General features: G+C 33.4%; 2 protein-coding genes across 6 annotated transcripts in view; both read left to right on the forward strand.

Moving 5' to 3' along the window:
- The window catches only part of LOC118742740 (terminal nucleotidyltransferase 5C), a 325,265-nt gene extending 311,249 nt beyond the window's left edge, over positions 1 to 14,016 (forward strand). For 4 of the 5 annotated variants that reach the window (XM_036475046.1, XM_036475045.1, XM_036475049.1 and 1 more), the window contains one exon: positions 12,053 to 14,016. In XM_036475046.1, coding sequence (XP_036330939.1) covers positions 12,053 to 13,750 — 1,698 coding nt within the window. In that variant the 3' untranslated portion in view covers positions 13,751 to 14,016. Of the gene's footprint in view, positions 1 to 10,984; positions 11,230 to 12,052 lie in introns of all 5 variants that reach the window. The other variant, XM_036475048.1, reaches the window with a different exon arrangement.
- Positions 14,017 to 14,174: 158 nt separating this feature from the next.
- Positions 14,175 to 18,381, forward strand: LOC118742741 (nuclear transcription factor Y subunit beta-like). The gene is made up of 2 exons (XM_036475051.1): positions 14,175 to 14,565; positions 14,599 to 18,381. The coding sequence occupies exons 1-2, from the start codon at positions 14,198 to 14,200 to the stop codon at positions 14,675 to 14,677; spliced, it is 447 nt and encodes a 148-aa protein (XP_036330944.1). The 5' UTR covers positions 14,175 to 14,197; the 3' UTR covers positions 14,678 to 18,381.
- The last annotated feature ends 1,354 nt before the right edge of the window (positions 18,382 to 19,735 follow it).

A 19,735-nucleotide genomic window follows, 5' to 3' on the forward strand; every position in this document is an offset into this window, starting at 1 on the left:
TACACCAGTAATTAATAGTTAGCCGCAATTATTAATTGAAAGAAATCAACTTGTGAAATCCGAGACGGTGACTACTCACTATCTCTTCGCAGCTATGTAGTTACATACATACATATGTATATGTATTATCTTGTATATTGTATATACATACATACAAACAAATGATATTTACCGTCATACCTATGTATGTATGTAGCTGCCGTGTATCTACAGCACGCACACATGTTAACTCGACGTTCATTGTTGTTTTTTACGACCAGAATTATTGCGCGTGTTGTTGTTTCTTTTTTTGCATTTTTGTTGTTTTCCTTTTTTAATTTGTATTTTTTAATACATATACTACTTAGTTCATATGTAGCATTAAGCACAGATAGCAACCATCTACAAGTACGACTGCATACATACATATGTATATGTGTTTTATTGTTGTTTTCTGTACATATTTTTTCTACATAAAATTAATTCGCATAACTTAACAAAGTTGTTATTGCTGCTGCTGCTGCTGCTGCTTTTGCTGTTGAGCTGCACTGAGCTCAGCTTGTATGAGTTGAGCTGGGCTGCGCTGCGTTGGTCAGCGAGCAAAAATAAAAATTCAAGATACTTTAATAGGTGTGATGGTGAATTTTAATATACATACATACATACATACATATATACTGCATGCATATGCACTTATGTATTTACATATACATACCTACATATGTACGTATTTTTGCTTTAGTTTGTTTTTGGGTTTTGCCCGTGTAAGCGATGACGTTCAACTCTGTTTACTGTTTACGTGCATTTTAGTTCGTATGCTACATATCTATGTATGTGTGTACAATGGCTGCAGAAATAATAGACTCGTCTTTCTTTGAACAGTTTTGGCTATATTTCTTTAGTTTATTTTATGTTTAATATTTTTTTTTTACAAACACCATATAAGTCCACTTTTCAAACTTTGTACAAAAATAATAAAAACTCGATAAATTTTCACCACATTTTCAAGCATTTTATTCAAAATTAAAAAAAAAAAATATCGTATGCAGTTTTTTAGCCCAGTCAATTTTAACATAATAAAGTGCAAGTTTCAGTTGGCTACAAAATACCGTTGAATTTTTTTTTTTTTTGTTGACGATGTCACGCATTTTTTTCCCTATACAAGTGTGCTTTTTCTAAAAATTCTGAATAAAAAGTTTGAACATTTGATGAAAATATGTCGAATTTTTATAATTTTTGTAATTGAATTTTTATAAGTTTGAAAAGCAAATTTATATGGTGTTTGTTGTATAACTACCCAGGTTTTTCTAAAAAAAAAAATCTTAAACATAAAATAAGCCACAGAAATATAGCCGAAGAAACTCTTCAAAGTAAGACGGGTGTATTACTTCTGCCACCAGTGTATGTACGTTAGTGTGCGTAAGCTCAACGCCGTGCATGAAATAAAAACGAAAAAAATGAAAATCTAATAAAATTGCGAAAAAGACGCTTTAATTAAGTAGCAACCACAACAACAACAACAACGAAAGTTGTTTACTTGCACTGTTTGGTCCAATCATTTACCCTGTATTTGCGTTGAAATTAAGCTAACTTTTTGTTTGCTTGCTTGCCTGTTTATAGCGAACTTGTTCGCTAAGTTCAATTAAAAATGTATATTTTATCTATCAGCTAAAAAAAAAAAAAATCATGTTTTTTTTGCACATTGTTGGCAAATGATTTCTGATTGATATTCAATTTTACTTTGTATTGGCAAAGGAATTCGCAGAAATATGTATTTATATGTAGGTACATACATACATACATATCTATCATGCTGGCTGCCATTTTCAAGATTTTTGACTTTTCATACATAGGTAATTATTTTGCAAATGAAAAATATAAAACATTTCTAATTTTTATTTTCTTTACAAGTTTCAGTGTCGAAAATAAAAAAAAAATGATCATAACGGTTATGATCTCTATAATAGAAATCATAATTTAACCGTTAAAATTGATTTTATATTCTACCAATCAAATTTAATAGTCGTTTTTATATATTTATTTTTTTTTATAAATTTTCGACTTATTTTTTCGATTTTTATTTTTTCGATCATATTATAAACGTTATTTTCAGATTTAATTTACATATAAGAGATTTTAATTGGTCCTGAAAATGTAGGCGATTAAATTTTATCACAAAAATAAAAATCCAAAGTAGCCATTAATTTTGATCGAAAAATCACAAAATAACGGTGAAGTTTGACCGAAATGTTAAATACCAAAAATTAACGATTATTTTTTATTGAGCAATAAATAAAAAATAACGATTACGCAATGATCTAAAAGTAAAAATCTAGATATTTAGCGGTCATTTTTGGTCTCTTAATTAAAGAAAATTTTTTAAAACGAAAAATATGTCATCAAAAAGATTTCATGCTTTAAATAAAAAATTACTACTTTAAAAACCACTTATTTATAACCACTTCTCAAATGGCCTCTTAATAGACCAGAGAACAGGATCTCTTGTCCTACCTCAGAAAAATATTGAGGTTAGCGAAAGTAGTAGCGAAAGTTGAATTGAATTGAATTAATAAGTCAGTCTTCTTCCGTCACACTTTCTGAGACACATCAGACATTTCCCCCTGTTGATGACTGAAACGTCAACCACTGCGAAGCTCTCCTAGTTTGTTAAACACAAACGTCCATAGGATAAGCTATATAAAAGTGGTGAAATATCGAATGAAAATTATTGTGTTTTAAAAGCTAGATTCATATTATTTAGGATTTGATACAACTTTCCGTTCAGAAATAAATTTTTTTTCTTGGAATTGGTGTTTGACTTATTAAACTCACACAACTACAGTACATATCCACAAATAACTCAAAAAGTAATGTGAACAAAAAAAAATGTTTTTTTTTTATCTACTAAAGTAACGCTTGCATTGCACATTCACCATATTTTCCCACATAAATTTACTTTTATTTTATTTTCATTTTGTATACTATTTTATTTAATTTTTCGTAAATTTATTCGTTTAATTTAGTTCAATTTTTAAATAGTTTTTTATTTATTTATTTTTTTCTAATTTAAATATTTAAATTTTATTTATTATGTTTTCGTTTGAAATTTGCAGCTGAAATATTTCCTTTAACTTCCCTCTACGACAATTTCGTATCATTTCTTGTTTCCGGAAATCACATTGCAGCGCCAAACTTTTATACACTTTCTCACTTCCGTAAATTTTTGGTTCGAAACAGTTTGCACAATTTTGAGGTCAAGTTCTCACTTTGCCAACACTAAATCCGATAGGGTTGTATGTCTGTACAACTACGCTTAAGTACATGAATACCAATGCAAAAAAGTATTTCCTAAAACACACACATATGTATGTATGTGTATGTATACCCTGCAGAAAAAAATTATCAATTGATAAAAAATAACCCACTTGTAGTAAGCTTTTTTGCGGGATCTCTATGAAATATATAACAAAAAGCTAACTTGAAACTAGTTGACAAGTAATGCAGAAGATTGTTTTCTTTAAGCCTATTTCTATTTAAGTATCCTGCACTTCGCAGATACTTTTTCGAATTGAGGACAAATAAAAGGAAGATCGATATTTCATATTATCATTTTGAAGTTATGTCTGACGGAGTTCGAATATGGGACCACCTACAGCAGAATATGTAAACAAATATGAAATGTACTAAAATAAATAAAGTAAAAAAAAAATAAAAATTAAAAATAAAATAAAATAATAAAAAAAATAGTTTGTTCTTCCTATTGATATTTTATGGCCAAAAGGAGTTAGTTACAAGTTAGTTACATCAAATGCAGAGGTAACCACCCTTGACTATTTCGCGACCATCGCCATCGTCAAAGAAATTATACAGATAATAGTGACTATTAGCTTCTTCCTAGTCAACTTAAAGTTAGCTTATAGTTACATAGAAACATTTCCTGCAGGGTATATATTCAAGTACAAACTTATGTACATACATACAGATATACGAATGTGTGTCAATGTGGCGAACTTTTTCGCGTTGCTGCGCCACTGACCAACAAAGCAGGAAAAAGTATTTTTTCATTATTTCGATTTGCCTTTTTCGGTGGCAAATTCCTCCACATGCCAACGGAACAAATTTTATACAGACAGTGGTGGTACGTAAGCATGTACAGATATACATATATTTACATAATCGACGCCCACACCTACCGGCACCCACTAAGTGGATACATACATACATACATATGTATGTATTTACAAATGTAGGCATGTGTTAATTTTTTCTGTTGCATTTTTTCAGCAGCTAAATACTTACATAAATATGTACTCTGTCATCGATTGTATTGGTATTTTTATGAATAAAAATGTTTTTATACATTTTCTTTTTATTTTATTTTCGTTGTCAATTGTCACATTGAAGCGTCGTCAGCTTCTAACACTCAGCAATTGACAGTCTGACAGCCATTTAGTCAGTCAGTGCGACAATCAATCAAGCATGCTTTTGGTATGCACATACATAGTATGTTTGTATGTATGCTGTTATGTATGTGGATTTAGCGTTGCACATACCAAATATGTGACAAAATATGCATAAAAATCTAATTTGGCATTTGCATATGTATTTATTGTATAAATATATCGTAGTTTAACGTACAAAACCACGTATCGTCGTACTGCAAAACAGAGTAACTGACATTTTTTTTTTACCAAAAATTGGATTTGCTCACCGAAGCTCTCGACTCAAGCCTTATCCATTCGTCCTGAAATATACTAGCCAGAAATGCGATTGCATTTTTAAATATGGGTTTTTTTATTCTCTACAAAATAATTTATGCAACCTCACATGTACTTGAGCACTTTAAGCGACGATATGCACAAATACGATCAAAAATGTATACAGAAAACTCGTAGAAAATCGCAAGCATAACGCATACTGATGAGTAAGGCAAATGAAATTGAGAGTGTGCTATAGAAATTAGCATTCGAGTATTGTTGCAGAAACAAACAAAAATAAGCCAATGCATATCTACAATAATCACTTCTTTTTCTCATACAGCATTCAATAAATGCTTAATTTTTCGGATTTATAGGGGGTGGCGACAAGGAGGTGCAATTGTCGGCCAGCCAGTTGCTCAACTTAACCAATTTAAGTGAAAAGCAAGCCCATTGCTTTCTTGAAGTGTGAACATTGACTAATAACACCGTGCGACAGTAAATTTTACACACAAAAAAATCAGTAAGGGACTTCACAAGGTGATGCATACTGTCGTATTGTTGTATGTCTTAAACTTTAAATGGCTAAAATTATAATGGAATTCCCTCTTCTGCGTATTCGTTCCCTGCAGAAGACCTGACCAGCTCAGAGCTACCGTAGAACTAGACCTTTTACCGACAGTACTAGTTCTAGCTCTATACCCAAGCAATGCTAACCTTTTTTTTGTCTAGGTTATTTCATATTTTTTCCTTTTCTTTAAATTTTGATTTCTTTGCTTTAATTAAATTAATTAATTTATGCATTTTAATTTTTAGTTTTTTATTTTACTATTTGCACTGTTATTTTACTTTAAGCTAATAAATAAATGTATGCATTTTTTCGGGTTTTTAACTTTACCATAATTAATTACTTTTTTAATTAAACTTAGATGATTTGTTGATACTTGAATTCATTAAATTTGTTTATATTTTTTTTTTATTTTGTTTTATTGTTTTCTAAATATTTTTTCTCTGCACTTTACTGGCCATTTTCTTAATTCTTTTCACATACATTTTTTGCGAATGAATTGCATACTTTTTTATGTGATTTTGTTTCTGGTCTATCAATGTGATATTGCTACAACAGCTGTTGACACATATGTTGTACGCTTACGTACATACATATGTGGGTAAATATGTACATACATGCATATGAATAATTTTTTTTTTTTTTTAAGATTTTTTCCCTTCATATCTGTGCTATTTTTATTTGCATACATAAGTACTTTGTTTACAGATTTATTTATTTTTTTCTTTTTCTGCTGCCATGTCTGCGATGATTCTTTGGATGTCTTTAATTGCATTTCGCATGACACGGAAATTTTATTTTATTTTATATTTCAAGTTTTTTTTCGTTTTTTTCCACATTTTTCGCCCTGAAAATTATCTAGTGCATCAAGCACAAAACAAACAAATAAATAAATAATAAATGCAGCAGTCACATGCTGCAATTCGATGCGATGCGATTGCGAGACGTATACTTGTACAGTCACTTATAAATCTACTATCAACATACATACATATACATATATATATATATGTGTGCATATGTACTAATGCTTTTACATATATAAATACAAACTTATGAGCACAACGAGCTGAACTCAATGAATGGGGAGCATACAACTGTGCATTATGAGATGCCTAAGATTTAGCTAAGCCTTTGCGGCGGCGATGTTGTTGTTTCCATAAATGTTAATTTATGTGCATACATACATATGCATATATATGTATGCAACTATGTGCGCTCTATGAGAAAGTTTAATGTAAATGTTTGAATTTCTAATGCAGTAACAGTGAACCTGTGCATCGAAAATTTTTAAAAGTTGCTTTTATGGAGCGACAGCTGGATATATGTGAGAATCGCTGAATGAAGTACATACTTATTTTTTTCTTCTTCGTTTTATCGTAAAATAGTAAAAGTGAATTGTAGCTAATATATGTATGTAGATGTATATTAATTGTTTTTATGTATATTAATTGCTTCTTGAGTCAAGTATTCAAGTTACCTTAATGCGGAGTGAAGACAGAATCAGCTTATCTAGATATTTTACATGTGCAAAAATATTACAAAATAAAGCAAAATTTATTCTGATTATGTAATTTTTTATGTTACAAAAATTTGATTGTACCAAATCTTACTGGATACGTCATTTGTGCTTTAACTTAGGCCGATTCGATTCTGCTTCTAAGAAACTTGTACGTTTGAGCTATATGTATGCAATTCCAAGCTATTTATTTTAACCAAATAGAAACCATTACATGGTACCTTCAGCAAGTACTACTAGAGCATGTGGCATGATTTTTATTCTAAGAAATTTTTACCGTTGCATTGTATGGCAAAATTTTAATTGTAATAATTACTAAACTCGAATCAACATTTTATTTTAATGGCATGCATTTTTTGTCATTAAAAGCCAAGTGGAAACCCGGCATCATTCTGGTTAATTAGAACTTAGCTTGTTTGCTATATATATTTTTTTTTTAATATTCATGCCGAGAATTAAATAAATATGACGAGCTGTTATTCATAACTAAATATAACTGAAAGAGTTGCTACCCTGAAAACACTGCCTGCTTAAATTCTTCACTTGCTCATGAGTAAATTTATGGATAAACGATCGCTTACACAAGTAGCTATTTAATAGCAATATGTAATAATTAATATAAATGAGAAACCGGATATTCTGAAAGCCTATAATTGTCACGACACACATGAATCAAAGTTCCGGAATTTTATACATATGTACACACGTATGCACGTATGGACATTGTACTGTCTATAAACGTTTTTTTTTCGGGGTACTAATACTTGTACACACCTGCATACTATGTATCTACATTAGACCCAGAAAAGAAAAGTTCGCCGTACTTCTTCGAATTAAAGTATTTTGGTAGGGTGATTTCGAAAAGAAAAAAACAATCCCGAACGTAGGTGCATTCATTTTTTATATTTTTCGTCTTATCCTCGGCATTTGCCATCGCATCTTAAAGATTGATATTCTTCGATGTTCTTGGGTCGAGAGGACAATTTTTTCTGTTCCAAAGTTCATTGACCCGTTCTAGTAGTACCCCGTTCTATTAATTACACAAAAGTTCTCAGTTATTACTACCCTAACGTGCCACCCTAATGCCAGTAAATTAAAGCCCTCCAAAAATTATTAAACTATTGCTGAGGAGGTGTTTTGATTATTCCAGGAAAACTATTGACATTTTGTTTTATTGCCGAATGTAGGTGTCACCGAAAATTGTAAGCAGGCGACCACTAGGTTGGGGAAAAGAATTGTTTTGTTTTTTTTTTGCATATTTGCCTTGCAAAGTACTACCTTAGACTCAGATGTGTACGGCAGACGTTTTTTGTTTGCTTGTAAAGCGGAATGGTCTAATGTATATACATTCATACAAATTTACATAGATAGAGTGGTGGAAAAATAAATAGGGACACAACATTTAACAAATGTTTCCTATTTTGCTTTTGTTTTGTTAATATTTATAACAAAAACCATATAAATAAATATTTCAATCCATGTGCAAAAATTATAAAAATTCTGCGAAATTGCATCTAAATTTTCAACTTTTTAATCAGATTTCTTCTATACAAAAATAAAAATTGTCGAACGTACTTTGTATGGAAGAAAATGCCTTAAAAAAAATTGCCAAAAATCAAGCCGATTTTTTAGCAACTTAAAACTTACACTTCATTTTACTAAATTTTAATTGGCTATAAAACTACATACTGAAAAAAATCTAAAAAATCTGATTAAAAGTTAAAAATTTAGATGCAATTTTCAGAGTTTTTATAATTTTTGAACGAAGTTTGAAATTTGAATTTATATGGTTTTTGTTTGATAATGAGCTATAATTTTATAAAAATATTAAATAATTGAAAGAAGAAGATCGTGTCCCTATTTATTTTTCCACCACTGTATGTATATTAGGGCGGGTCAATTTTTTGTTTACCACGCGCGTATAGCATAGGAGGATTCTACGTGTAATTCTAAGCAAGTTTGCCGAAGAAACCATGGGTATAAAATCAATGTGGAGTTGTGCCCTGTCTTGGAAAATTAAAAAAAAAAAGAAAGCATATTTTCATACAAAATTTAAGCACTTCTTTACGACACTACGGCAAAATGCTTGGAAACCTATTTTCGCAAATTTGGCAAACTCCAAATTGATTTCGGAAAAATTGCTTAGAACTTGCACGTATGATGTTTCTGGGCTATACGCCGAAAAAAAACTGCCATACAAATTGACCGCCCTAATGTATATGCGTTTAAGACTGCATTGACCTAAATTAACTACTTAGGTCAGTAAACTCATTTATATTCATTTTTACAAATTACAATTTTTGTTAGGATAGATTTTTCCTGATCTCAAAGAGCTGTAAAATACTACGAGTAAAAATTTTTTTGAATCCACAAAATCCGCTCGAAGTATTTGTTGAAATTAGCCTGCGTGGCTATGACCTTTTTTCTTTTGTATAGTCGCCGACCCGGTCTAGCGCACATTCAAATGTTTGTAAGCATTGTCGTATTTCTTTTAATTTTAATCACAGAAGAAGACAGAAATCTTTGCAATAAATCACAGCATTCCATATAAAGTCGAAGAAAAGTAAACGCGATAATCACGTGCTTAGTGCGAGTGAAAAAATGGAATGTCTGGGTGCATTCCAAAACGTCAAAATACAAAGCATCAGTATCCTTTATTTCTAAACCGCACAGTCTAACTTGCACAACGTAGCCGTAGGAAACTAGCATCTGTAGCACCATGTTGGCGCACATTTGGCATTAAAAATCTATTGAGGTTTAGAACAAAAACAGACTGATACTTTGTATTTGGACATTTTGGAATGCACCCTCTATCTTACTTAGTCATCCCGTATGAGTATATACATACATACATACATATGTACATGCAATTTTTGTCAAATATATGTACTTGCGTATGCCATTTAAATACAGATGAGTTCATATACATACATTCAGTTAATTTTTTATTTTAAGAGACTCGCAAAACATTTTGTGCGGGCGTCATTAAATATAAGTGCTCATGAGCAAGCGATCTTCTTCGCCGTTGCTAAGCCAATTTCACTTGACGCTGTGTTATTATTATCTCATTTCATTTGTATACATATGTACATATGTGTATATTTTTCCAGTCGTTCTTTCATTCCTGATTGTCATTGACCTTTGCGCCTTCCGAAATAAATAAGTAGGCAATAAATACATATGTATCTATGTAAGTATAAATAGTAAGCGTATGTGTGAATATAGTATATAGAAATTATGTAAGTTTGGATCACTTATCTGTAATGACGTGCTATATTGTACTATAGAAGTGTTGACTTTGTAGGGAGAAATCGTTGGAAAATTTATTTAACTGCCTCCAGTTGTTTTGCTGTGCTATTAAAAAGTGGTTAAAAATGTAAAATACTATAAAATAATTGCAACGATTGCGTAGCCTAACAAGCCTTGAGTCATTAAGGGCTCGCTTCTTCTTGTTTTTAATTTATGTTAGTTTTCCTCCAGAAAAAAAGGTAGAGAGAAGGACAGCTAAAGATGACTTAAGTCAGAAAACAGCATTTTGCATTGCTATATAAGAATAATTATTTCTAAAATAATATCAAATAATTCAAGTCAAAATCGCTTTCCTATCTAAATCACCGCAGTTTGCAAAAACAAAATATGTTAAGAAATTATTTGCATTTTTGCTTTTGTAAAGATTGCTTTTAACCTCAAAAGCAATTATTTTGTTAATAACTTTTTTTACACTCTTAAGAAAATAATTTAGTGTTTTCTTAATTTTAGTATAAGTAGCTTCTGCCTGCTTTGCCTTTTCAAAAGTTTTCATATGATATTGAAATTGTACAAAATAATTACTTATTATTAGTAAATAAAGCTGCTAAATATACATATGTATATTTGTGCATACATACGTAAGTTTGTACGTTTGGCGATTATGCCAGCTCAATGCCGAAATATGTTAATGAGGTCACATGAAAATTATTTAATACAAGTGTAATAAAGTTGTTTGCGCTCGTTTAATATAATTTCTTATGAAACACTAAACTATGTGAGATACATACATATGTATATATTTACACGAAAATATTTGTTAATCTCACAAATGTATAGAGATTAAATTTGGAGGCGAAAAATCTATTACCTATTGAGCATTAACCTTACAAGTTTAATAACGATAAAATTCATAGCGATTTCTATGTCAGTATCAATATGTACTTAAGTATAAATTTTTTTTTGCTTTTTAAGGAATACGATGAATACGAAATAATGTCGGGGGCGATACAAATTCGATAACTGTACCAATTTCAATGTTAAAGCAATAAATACGACGATCACGAAATGATATGGATGGGGATAACTAAACAATTTCAATAGCGATAAGAATAGCGATTTTGATTTGGATTTGATTAGATGAATTGATGAGATCGCTGCCCGTAACAATATCGAGAATAATTCAGAAAATAATTCTATCGACAATGAAAGTAAAAAAAGTATATAGCAATCGTTCATGACATACAGTGGCGGGCAAAAGTGAATGAATGGTGTTTCATTTTTAATATTTACAATGTTTTTCAAGCTAAAATTTTTTAGATAATTTTTTCTAAAAATATGCTTCATGCTTTAACAAAAACCATATAAATCACACTTTCAAACTTTATACAGCATTTAAAAAAACTCCAAAAATTTTTATCTAAATTTCGAGCTTTTTAACCAAAATTTTTATAATTCTTTTGGGTACGCAGTTAACAGGCTTATACAATTTTAGTAAAACAAATGTAAGTTCTGAGCAGCTAAAAAATCGTATTGATTTTTAATATTTTTTTTTTCACTGATGGCTTTTGCGCCTTTTTTCCTATAAATAACAAAATTTAGGAAAACTGGCGTTGACTTTTTTATTTTATTTTATTTTTGCTAGACCGCGTATTTTCTTTCACAAGAAATTCATGTTTATATGGAAAAAAGTGCAAAAAATATCAAAAAAATTTTAGCTTGAAAAACATTGTAATGGCGTAACAAACATCATCGTTGAAATACGAAAAGTCATAACTAATAAAAAATTCAAAATTCACTTTTTGATTTACATATATGTATGATTGATTTCATCGAATTAAAACTCCCACATCATTTTATAAAAAAAAAAAATTTGTTACGTCTTTTTTGAATTACAGGTGACGATATATACAAATATTTCAGTTTACTATTTATTGTTGGCATTTTTACTACTGCTTTGCATTTTTAATGACTTTCCAACCTTTAAACAACACTCCACTAACCATAAGTTTTCTCTTTCTCTCTTTTATTCTCTACTTGCAGTGCGGGACCCTAGACGCACACTCCGAATCGTCATATCATTACCAACAGCGTTCCAACAGAATGGATGTATATCAAATTGATGACGGTTTCCACTCCGACGGTGGCACCGAAACACCACCACCATCACCCAGTTCGGGCTCATCCATAGCATCGGCCTCCGATCACGGTTCATTGGAGAGTGTCGATACTGGCGGTACTCAACGTTTGGCTGTGCTTTCATTCGAACAGGTGCGCAAATTGCACGATGTCATGGATGAAAAAGTTGCCATACATGGACGTGGTAATTTTCCCACACTCGAAGTGCCCCTAAAAGACTTGGTCAATATGGTCAGACGCAAGCTGGAAGCGGATGTGAGTGCGGGCGGCGCTGGTGTGATAGTCAAGGATGTGCGCTTGAATGGCGGCGCAGCTAGTCATGTTTTAGCTTCCGAGGATCAGCCATACAATGACTTGGACTTGATCTATGCCATTGAATTGACTTCGTCGCGGCACTTCGATCGTGTCAAGTCCGCTGTGCTGAGCACTTTGTTGGACCTCTTGCCCGAGGGTGTGTGCAAGCGTCGCATTATGCCATGCGCTCTCAAGGAGGCCTACGTCGGCAAAATGGTTAAGGTCAACAATAACAATGATGGTGACCGTTGGTCACTTATATCGCTGGGCAATTCGCCCGGTCATAAGAATGTCGAACTGAAATTTGTCGACACGATGCGACGCCAGTTCGAGTTCTCAGTGGATTCGTTTCAAATTGTCTTGGACTCGCTGCTACTTTTCTACGACTGTGCCGCTCTACCCATATCGGAGAACTTCTATCCGACTGTGGTCGGTGAGTCGGTGTACGGTGACTTCCAGGAGGCGCTCTATCACTTGCAAAAGAAATTGATCTCAACACGACAGCCAGAGGAGATACGCGGCGGCGGTTTGCTCAAGTACTGTAACTTATTGGTGCGCAACTATAAGCCAGTCGATCCGCAACACATCAAGACTCTGGAACGTTACATGTGCTCACGGTTCTTCATCGATTTCCCTGACATTAATACGCAAACTAAGAAGCTGGAGGCGTACTTGTCCAATCACTTCTGGGGCGTCGATGAGGAGCCACTTCAATACCAGTACCTGATGCATTTACGTGAGGTCGTCGAAATGTCTACGGTGTGCCTGATGGGCCACGAGCGGCGGCAGACCCTAATGCTGATACAGTCGCTGGCCGCGCAGGTGCTCTACAAGGAGCAACAGAAGCAGCAGCAGGCGCAGGAACAGTACCATCAGCAACAGCAGCAGCACCTCCACCAACAACAGCAGCCAGTCGATGTGCAGAAAGCACAAACACAACAACAACAACAACAGCAGCAGCAGCAGCAGCAACTGCAGCAGCCACACCAACAAGTAACGCTGGTCACAACACAACACCAACAACAACAGCAAATGCAAGCGCCGCAAACACAGACCATCTACGTGCAACAGGCGACCGCTGCGGCGCCACAGGCCACAACAGCGACACTGTGCTGTACACCAGCCGGCGCCGAGCAGCAGCAGCAACAACAGCAACTGCAAGTGCAACAAGCGCAGCAGGTGCAGGCGATACAGACACACGCTGCGGTGGCACAGCCGACGGCCACCATACTGGTCTACAATGGCGTCTATTACGCACCTGTGATTCCGACTATTTGCACATGCAACCAGACGTGGTTGAGCACGTGATTGGCGAGTGAGCCAGCAGCGGCGACAGCAGCTACAAACACGACAACAACCACATCAACAACAACAACAACAACAACAACAATAGCAGCAGCAGCAAATACAACAGCAACAGTACCCATAGTACCAGAAGAAGCAGCCACAACAGCGCTCGACTATCAGCTGCAAGAAGAGCAAGCAGCAACTGACTACCTGGAACTGCAATCAACACTTTTGTCATCGGCAGGCGCGCTAATCTATGACAGCGACAGCAGCGACACGTACAACAACAATTATAGATGTGACAGCGCCAGCAGCTGCAGCAGTACTAGTAGCGATTGTACAGTTGTGTCGCCGACTTATGCATTTAACAGTGACAACAGCGGCAGCAACAACAACGGCCATAGCTATGTTGCTGCTCCTGCGGCAACATGCTTACCACCACCCACAGCAATAGCGCCAACAACAACAATGGTTGCCTCCCCAGCAGCAAGCAATTTGGCGGCATTTTCCTGCTACGAGGCAAATTGTGCATTGCAGTTCGAGCAACAGCAGCAGCAGCAACAACAACAAGCATATTTGCAGCGTACGCAATTGCAGCTAGCACTACAGCAGCAAGCAACTCAACGAGAACAACAACAACAACAACAACATGCAGGTCAACAGCCACCGTCAACATTTTACATGCAACAAATGCCTTTGGTCGGACCAGCAGCAACCGTTGCAGCAGCACCCACCCAACCACACCAACAATACACCATGCAATGGCCAATGCCGTTGCCGTTGCCTGCAATGGCAGAGCAACAGCATTGGCAATTACAACAATATCAACAACAGCAACAGCAGCAACTTGCTGTTTACTTTGCCACCCCGCAGCAGCAGCAGCAGCAACGACAACAGCTGGTGCATTTTTATCCCCTTGAGAGCTTAGCTGCTGCCTACAGCAGTTGATGGGCAAAGCAATAATTTCCCTCCAGGGGGTTTTGCTAGGCGATGCTAGGAATGGGAAGAGTGATTTGCAAGAGCACAATTCTCGTTATAGGCACGGTCGTTATTAATATAATTTGAGTCGGATTAAAATTCTATTAACCCATCAATTCCAGAAGCTTTTGAAATTACAAACGGTTTTTATTTTGATTTTGAAACCTCTTAGCTTTGCTCAAAACTAAGTTTAATCTCAAACTAAATATAGTTAAATTAGTAAAACCCGTAAAAATTCAAAAAAAAACAGGTTAAATGCTTTCAAATTTCCTTATTTCACAAAGGCCCTAACCAACACTTTTTTCGAAACTGCGTTTTTCACAGACTTTGGTAGGGTATATTAAAACGCACCTTCTTTAAAAATTTTAAAGTGCTAGTATCAAAAACACGGGAGTTAAGCTGCTTTTTCAAAAGGCCTATCTTCAGTTTTTGATTTACTTTGTATAATGTTTTTTTTTTTTACTTCTGTAAAATATAAAATTTGCTGGTGGGGACCTTTGTGAATTAAGGTAACGATATGTATGTATAACTTTGAGCTTGAGAAAAAATTAACACTCTGTAACTTTACCTTTCAAATACCGTGTAATTTGTAATTTTTCGAACTTCGAAGTACAAGCTTTCGAAAATAACCGGTCTATAAAATGCATAACTTATGAAAAAACACAGATTTCAATAAGCTTTTGTAAATTGCATTTTTTCAAAATGTCGGATTCATGCATACCTCAATTAAGGCGAGCTTTACCAAAAAAAAAATTGTTAAATTAAGCTCTCCAAACTTTAATCGTGCAAAATATTTTACTTTTGAGTAATCGGGCAAGCGAAAATCCGATCAGTCGACAGTCACATTTCGAATAATTTTTGAGCTTTTGACAATGTTTGCATTAGAACTTTTTAAATTATGCCAAAAACATATATTTGTTGTGCGTTTGAATCTTGAAGCCTTACTAAAATCTAATTATGGGCAAAAATAATCTTTATAAGAGTAGAAACTTCAAGCGTTCAAAAGCTCTACGTTGAAAGAATAAGCTTAGAACTTCGATAGGCTTCACACAAAAGTTTAGCTTTTCGATAAATAAGCTATAGAGTTAAAAAAAAAGATTTCCGTGACTGAAACTCAAGCTTTTAAAAGCGCTAAATTTAAAAATAGTGAGTACTTTAGCTTAAGTAAGATTGAAAATAAAGCGGTTCATTAGGCTTCACAAGCGTCATAAGCTCCATACTGCAAAAATTAAAATTCGTTGAATATTCGATTGCTTAAACTTTAGTCAAAGTGAAGCTTTTTATTGAAAAAATTCAAGCTAATTAAAGCTTGTGTGTAAAAATCGACTGCTGAGTGAAAGATCGACCTACATATCTCGGCAGCCAGTTCGAAAACACCCTATCACAAAAAAAAACTTTTCAAAAACGCCCTATTTCAGAATTTGGTTGAAGAACAGCCTATTTCAGAATTCGGTTCAAAGAGCTCCCCAAGAAAATCTCACTCGCGCCCCTCCGCCAGGAAAGTTAAAGATCTCGCTGTCGCTTGTCTTACAAAGCTTTAAATAACCATAGTATTTCCACTTATATTACCAGAAGTACTTTTGAGCGTTACTTGAAAACTTGTTTAAGCTTTCAGAGTAAAAGCTCGCTCTCTTCGTCACTGGCTCAAGGAATGCTGCTATTGCTGCTGCTCTGCTCGCTCGCCTTTTAAACACACATCCCCTCTAGCTCTCCCAAAAATAAGTTGCATTTTAATTAAGCTGTTCGCGGTGGTTTGTGTCACTACTTCTGCACTCTGGTTTGTGGCTAAGCTACACCCTATACGTACTGTTAACTGTTTACTTTACTTTTTTTATACACATACTTATACCATTTACATACATAATTATATACTACATACATAAATAATTACATACATATAATTATGATAAAAAAAAAAAAAAACTTAAAATACTATGTCTAATGTAACGAATATTTTAATGCTGAGCTGATTATAGTGATGTTACTTTGATTTCCATTAATTTAAATAAATATGTACGTTTAAAGTTGACGCTATTTTATTGATTTATGATTTGTTGAGAGATGAAAACCGGATTTCTTTACATAATTATTTGTTTCACACTTTTTTTTTTTTGGTATCGAAAATGTGTAAAAATGCACTTTATAGCTAAACTGTTTATGTTGCAGAAAAAATAGTAATAATATTGAAAAATAGCAAAAACAAAAAAACAAGTAATTTTTTTTAGAAAAAAAAACGATATTGCGATTGTTGTCATGTTAATTTTTTGTATGTATGTAATATTTTTCTAATTATTTTGTATGTAATTTACCTACGATTAAGATGAACTTGCCTGCGCGCAGCAGTGTTATTTAGACACTCAAACTACAATGCATACATACCTACATATTTTTACGAGTACATATTTATAAAACTTATCTGCAGAGATACGAATATAAAAGATGTGTGTACTACGTTACGTTACGTTACGTTCGTTTTTATTAATTTTCCATAGAATTTAGTCTTTATTACATACATACAGCTGCATATGCATATACATACATACTACCGCATACAACTACTAAGTATATGAATATATGCTATGCTATGCGATGCTATGCTTATACAATACAAAATATAAATACGATTATGAAAAAAAATTTTAAAGTAAAAAAAAACAGTAAATATTCTTGCGTTGCGCTCAATTAATATTGAAGCACCACAAAAACAACACACACACACACACACACACACTCTTTGTTAATATATTTAAGAGATTTTAAATAAATATTTATAATCATAAGAATATCACTACTTCACAATACTTGTATGTATGTATATGTTTGCTTAAAGAAAGAAAAGGAGTGTGGAGTTGATAAGATAAGAATTTCATTAAGCCAATAAATATGTAGGCACGCAAAAAGTACTATGCCCTTTTAGAAAAGAAGAAAAATGTATTGAAAATAAATGTTGCTTATGCAGCCAGTTTGAAGCGGCCGAACGAATGAAAACAAAAAACCGTTTGTTATAAATGTACTGGTATGTTTTGTGTACTGTTTAGTACTTTTTCTACATTGATAAACTAGCGTGTGCTGCATATGTATTATGTACATATGTATGTATGTATGTACATATGTATGTATGGGTGTAAGCGACTCAACTGCAACACTTCCTGAAACAACCAGATGGGGTGAGCGTTGGACTGAGCAGGTCTAGCTGAAGTTTGAAAAAAGTACTAAAAAGCTGATTAACTTTTAATGATATTCGAAAGCAGCTGCCGAAACTTTTTCATGCTTTTTTTTTTGTTTTTATTTTGCTAAATTTTTTGGGCGCCTTCAATGTCCTTTGTAGCATATTTTCGCATACTTTTTGCTCCAATACATATTTAGATCTCTTTAAAAGCCGTTAATATTCCGCGAAGCCAAGTTTTATCGCTGGCAAAGCCCACATTTAACAACAGAGCTGACGAGCTTACTCGCGAATTTTCCTCATTTTTCAACTCAAAGCGTGAATATTCACTTCCCAAACTGGATGTAGCTAACCAATTATACAGCTTAAGCGCCTAGAAGCATGCTACAAAACCTACATACATGCATATACATATCTATATGTACGCACACGCACACCCACACCCCCACCCACACCACACGAAAACATTTGCCCCATTGGCGTGGCAGGAGTATGCGTGAGCTCAAAAGCATGACAAACACACACAACTACAAACTTACAAATGTGCATACAAAGGTACATACATCCATGCGTACACACAATATAAGTGAAAAGGTGAATGAAAAATCATACCCCCCTACACACACTTTTACACAAAAAACATTTCAAAATGAAGAATGAATTTTTACTACAAAAATATGCGCGGAGTAAATGAAAGCAACCATGAAAATCATGCATTGTAAAAAACAAAAAACAAAGTAGTATGTGTTAGTTAAGGATTCTACATATTAATTAAATTAAATAAAAATAAATAATTGAGAAAAAACACTAATTTTAAGTGATAATCATACGCAAACATACATAATTAAATAATAATCTCTACTGTACATGTAAACTGTAAAATAAAGAAACGACAAAAAAACTACAAAACAAACTAAAAAATAATAATTTTTATTGTATTTACTGCGACGTGTTGTAGTTGTGGATGTATTTGTATTTGTAAATTTTGAAGCGCAAAATTTGTTGCAGAGTTGTAAGAAGAGAATTTGAAGGCTAGAGTTGAACAGCGAACTCCCTAAACTGTGGACGAACGCTTAGCTGTGCAGGGTCTAGTAGGATAGAAATGCTTTGAATTTTGATAAAAATAAATAAATTTGAGTAGAAAATCAACAAAAAATACATATACATAGATATGCATATACATATGTACAAATGCACATGCACGCGCAAGCGAGCAGCTGTAAGTAAAGCGTAAACGTTAAAGAATATAGGTGAAAAAAGTTTGAGGAAAACAAAAAAAACGACTTGGTGATAATACAAAAGAATGATAATTTTTATATGTGTAAACGCATACATACATTACATTTACATACATAGACATATGTAAGTACATACATACACACAAGTTGGTATGCCGCTAAAAATAAAACTGAGAATAATTGGGCGAGTGCAAGCAGAAATGTCAAAATTTCTAAAAAAGATTTTTTTCCCCGCTTTTTCCGCACATTTTAAGCTCTTGCAAGTTGTTCTAATGCAGATCTAAAAGGCTAAATAGGCAAAGTAATTATAACTTTGTTTTTATACATTTTTTTGAATTCACAATCACAAATTAGCTGAATTGTATGCGCAGTTTTTTGGCCATTCCAGTAGAATTATTTACAAAAAAAAACACTTGCTGAATTTATTTGGTTTTTTATTTCGAAATTGCCTTGCAAAAATTGCTTTAGATAAATACATATGTGCATACATATACATATTCTCCTTCAATTGCTTCAAAGTTACATATGGGATTGGTCGCTTAAAAATATCTTTTGCATAACTCGACAGAAACAAATCCAGAAAGCTGTTGATTGTCCGGAATCTCGAAATTGTGCTTACTGCAA

This window comes from Rhagoletis pomonella, unplaced genomic scaffold (assembly GCF_013731165.1).
Source record: "Rhagoletis pomonella isolate Grant_MI unplaced genomic scaffold, Rhpom_1.0 Rhpom_scaffold_00007, whole genome shotgun sequence".
NCBI classification, from domain to species: Eukaryota; Metazoa; Arthropoda; class Insecta; order Diptera; family Tephritidae; genus Rhagoletis; species Rhagoletis pomonella.